This window comes from Austrofundulus limnaeus, unplaced genomic scaffold (assembly GCF_001266775.1).
Source record: "Austrofundulus limnaeus strain Quisiro unplaced genomic scaffold, Austrofundulus_limnaeus-1.0 Scaffold1513, whole genome shotgun sequence".
Lineage (NCBI taxonomy): Eukaryota > Metazoa > Chordata > Actinopteri > Cyprinodontiformes > Rivulidae > Austrofundulus > Austrofundulus limnaeus.
In genome coordinates, this window is record NW_013953915.1 from 44,665 (window position 1) to 48,374 (window position 3,710).

Sequence of the window (3,710 nt, forward strand, 5' to 3'; positions counted from 1 at the left end):
TGTGTGATGTCATCGTCACAATGTGTTTTTAAGTACTGATTTGTTTGTATTGAGCCATATGATATTTGCCCTGTTGAAGGTGCGATAGTCCCCGAGCCGGTAGGCAACTCATTTAATGGCTGGTCCATTCTTTTATTAAAGGACCTTTTACTTTTTACCTTAAATCTTGGTGTGTAGCCTGTCTTTCCATTGTTTTTATCCTGCTTTTGCTGTCGACGGAGCACCACCTGCACATCACCGTTCAGTGTGAGCACCTGTGCACCTGCCAATCTGGTCTGTATCTATAATTTTATAAGCGCTTTAGAAATTGCAGAGCTAATTTTTGGATTAGCGCTGCCCACCACAGGCAATGACTTTAAAAACACATTTCTTTTATTTAGAGCAAGGTGTGTCTGCTTTGTTACAGGCCTACAGCCCCTCTGACTGGATCAAGTTAAATACAGAAGGGTTTTCTTTCAACTCTTATAAATTTCTTCAATATTGAACTGATAAACGTTTCACTTGAAATGCAAACTGCAACACATTCAATAGAGTATCGATACTGGTATTGGTATCCGCCCCCGAGTATTGAGGTAGTACTTGCAAAAATACTGTTATCAGGACCAGGGTTCCCACACCTTGGTCAACATCAAATTCAAGGAACTTTCCAGGACTTTCCAGTACCAATTTCCTTAAATTCAAGAACCATGCGCAACGGCAATTACCTACTGCTACCACAGAATGTTACCAYTAAACAGGTTTAATATCAWGKAAATTCAATGAAAAACTGAACAACACAGAAACTGTTGAGTCAGAATCATTGAAAGAAAGTGGATTAAATGTTTACCCTACATTCATGTCCACAATGCATGGACAGGTTCAGCAGCTCAGTTTGGGAGGAGGGGATGTGAAAATGTCCAGGAGGAGCTGTGGTGTTCTCAACTGGGCTCAGAAAGAAAGACCCGCCCTACTCTGCTCTGATTGGATAAAACTATGACTATGGCTCACGTTATTTGTTGAAAGCTACGCCTGTTTACCACAATCCACCACAACAAATGCAAGTTTTTTTTATTTTATATATTTTTTACAGATGATAAAAATCAGTTGTGTGAATAGAGAACTTCAACCCCTAAAAAAATATTCAAGGACTTTCAAGGACAAGTGTAATTTTTGGCTGTTTTCACAAACTTTCCAGAGCCTTGAAATCATTTTTTCAAATTCACAAACTTTCAAGGATTTCAAGGACCCATGGGAACCCTGCGGGACACAAAACAACAATGGAGGCAACTTCCTGTCCAACGGTGGATCTAAAATTGTTGAATAAAAACAAGAACTTGTAGGACTTGCAGACACCTTGCGGGACCTTTTCAAGCACATGTGGGTATTTGTTGGTGTGTGTGTGTGTGTGTGTGTGTGTGTGTGTGTGTGTGTGTGTGTCCACGGTGTGTTGACAGCTCACCACATGTGGTACAGGGATGGGCTGTGGGGCCATGGGCGCAGGGCTCCACTGGGTGGTCGACATGGTCTTATTTTGCCAGTTTTGACCACCGGTTAGCTTCTTCTCTCCGGGTTGGCTCCACTGCATGTCTGGTCTGTGACAGAAGAACAGAAAGAACTCCTGAGCGTTTTTAACTTTACACCAACAAAACACAAAGAGACTATCACTTTATGTATTTACAGTTGTTTTTCTATTGTACAGTGTCCTTTGGTGTCTTGAAAGGCGCTTTATAAATAAAATGAATAATAATAATAATAATAATAATAATAATAATAATAATAATAATAATAATAATTATTATTATTATTATTATCATTATTAAAACTTATATTTAAGCCTGGCTTCAATATTAGCTGCAAACTGCACCAGTTGGAGGTGGGTGGTGGAGAAAAGGATGCTGAACAAACTGTCTATAACAGACCAGTCAGAACATCCTGCCTGCTTCTCAGTGGATGGACAGCAGAGCAGATTTGCTAACAGACTGTTAAATCTCTGCAGTCGCAGCAGCGTTACAGGAAGTCTTTCCTGCCTCAGGCCTTCATACTGTACAACAACATGTCACCTCTGACTGTAGTAAAGGTTGCATTTGTTTGGTACAGTCTGAATCAGGTTTTAAGCCATTTTCTGCAGATTCATACATTTGCACGATGCAGTTTCTATGAAGTAAATCTGCTTTAATTTCATCCTTTTCAGTCTGATATATTATTTTTGTTTATTGCTGCAACAAAAAAAATCAGAATAATGAGGGGATTAATAAATGACCTTAACTGACCTTCACTGCTTTTATAAACATTATCAATAAAACCTAGCACATGAAATCCACTCAAATATTTTTAAAGCTTTATACAAAAAAAAAGGAAAAGAAAAAACTCTTCCCCTATTGGCAGGATTCTTGACAACTTATTCCAGGTTAACACGGCAAGATAATTATGCAGAGTTTTGGCCCGATTTTGCCCTTCCAACCATCGGTTTGGGAAGCTACACGACAGAGGAGCAGGGAAAGGAGGACGGGGAGAGGTGGCGAACTTATACTGTAGAGCGGGTTGGGAAATGGTTATGTCATTTTAGTTATTGGTTGTTTTGTTTTGCCTCTTACTGAGAAGTAAAACAAATTTGAAGCGTAGTTTTTGAAAAAAATCTGTAACATTACCTGCAAAATGGGGAGGAAAGGCATCAGAAAGTCCGGTGGAAATCAAGAAATCTTTTTTTTCTCTAGTAAAATGGTCCACAAACCATCACCATTAATTCTTCGTCTGCCATGTTTATTCACTCTGAACTCACGTTTGATCTGAAAGGTATTCTGAGATTTCCTGTCTGACATCTGAATGTTCGTGAGTAAAATCTGTTTGTGTGTTGTATTTAAGCCACACACTAAGATCAAATCTTTTATATCTGTGATTTTTATCCTCATATGTGGTCTCAGTCTTTGAAAATCAGCAGACACTTTTAAAACCTCGCCATGTGAACCAGGCAAGGAAGCTCATTTAGTCAACATTTAAATCAGGAACCTAAGTCTTACAAGTTCAGAAACTTACTTCTTGGCTGAGGTTCCAAACTGCAGATCTGAAGAATAGAGGAAACAGATGTGAGTAAACGTAAAAGAAAATCTGAAATAAAAGTCAAAAAAAAAACACATCTTCTCATCAGTAATAACATCAATTCTTCCATTAGACTTAAATGGTCAAAAACAGCTTTGAGTGTGCTGCTTTATAATAACTGTGTACATTGTGCCTTTTAAAAGTCCAATTAATAATCAAGTCCTGCTGTTGAATGTAATGTYTTACTGTTCCAACTGCTGAACAGATATTCCACCATGTTTTTTTTCCCCTCGTGTTCACACATTCGTGAGTGTCAACACTCACTGCCCACGAGGTTGGCCAGAGAGGAGTCGAGGTCGTTGGCGAGCAGCTTCCCTCCGGGATGGATGGTCATCTGAGGAGGAGCGGCAACAGGAGGTGGGGCGATGTGTGCAGGAACTGTAGGCTTTAACAGCTCTCCCAGAGCATCAAAACCTGGACCAGAGAGAGAGAGAGAGAGAGAGACAGAGACAGAGACAGAGACAGAGAGAGAGAGAGAGAGAGAGAGAGAGAGAGAGAGAGAGAGAGACAGAGACAGAGACAGAGACAGAGAGAGAGAGAGAGAGAGAGACAGAGAGAGAGAGAGACAGAGAGAGAGACAGAGACAGAGACAGAGACAGAGAGAGAGACAGAGAGAGAGACAGAGAGAGAGAGAG

At 40.1% G+C, this 3,710-nt stretch overlaps 1 protein-coding gene across 1 annotated transcript in view; it reads right to left on the reverse strand.

The window, feature by feature from the left end:
* The window catches only part of LOC106535631 (phosphatidylinositol-binding clathrin assembly protein), a gene marked incomplete at its 5' end in the record, with an annotated part of 13,739 nt that extends 10,250 nt beyond the window's left edge, over positions 1 to 3,489 (reverse strand). Inside the window, 3 exon segments of the mRNA XM_014032684.1 lie at positions 1,439 to 1,571; positions 3,013 to 3,040; positions 3,340 to 3,489. Coding sequence (XP_013888138.1) covers positions 1,439 to 1,571; positions 3,013 to 3,040; positions 3,340 to 3,489 — 311 coding nt within the window.
* Between the last annotated feature and the right edge of the window lie 221 nt (positions 3,490 to 3,710).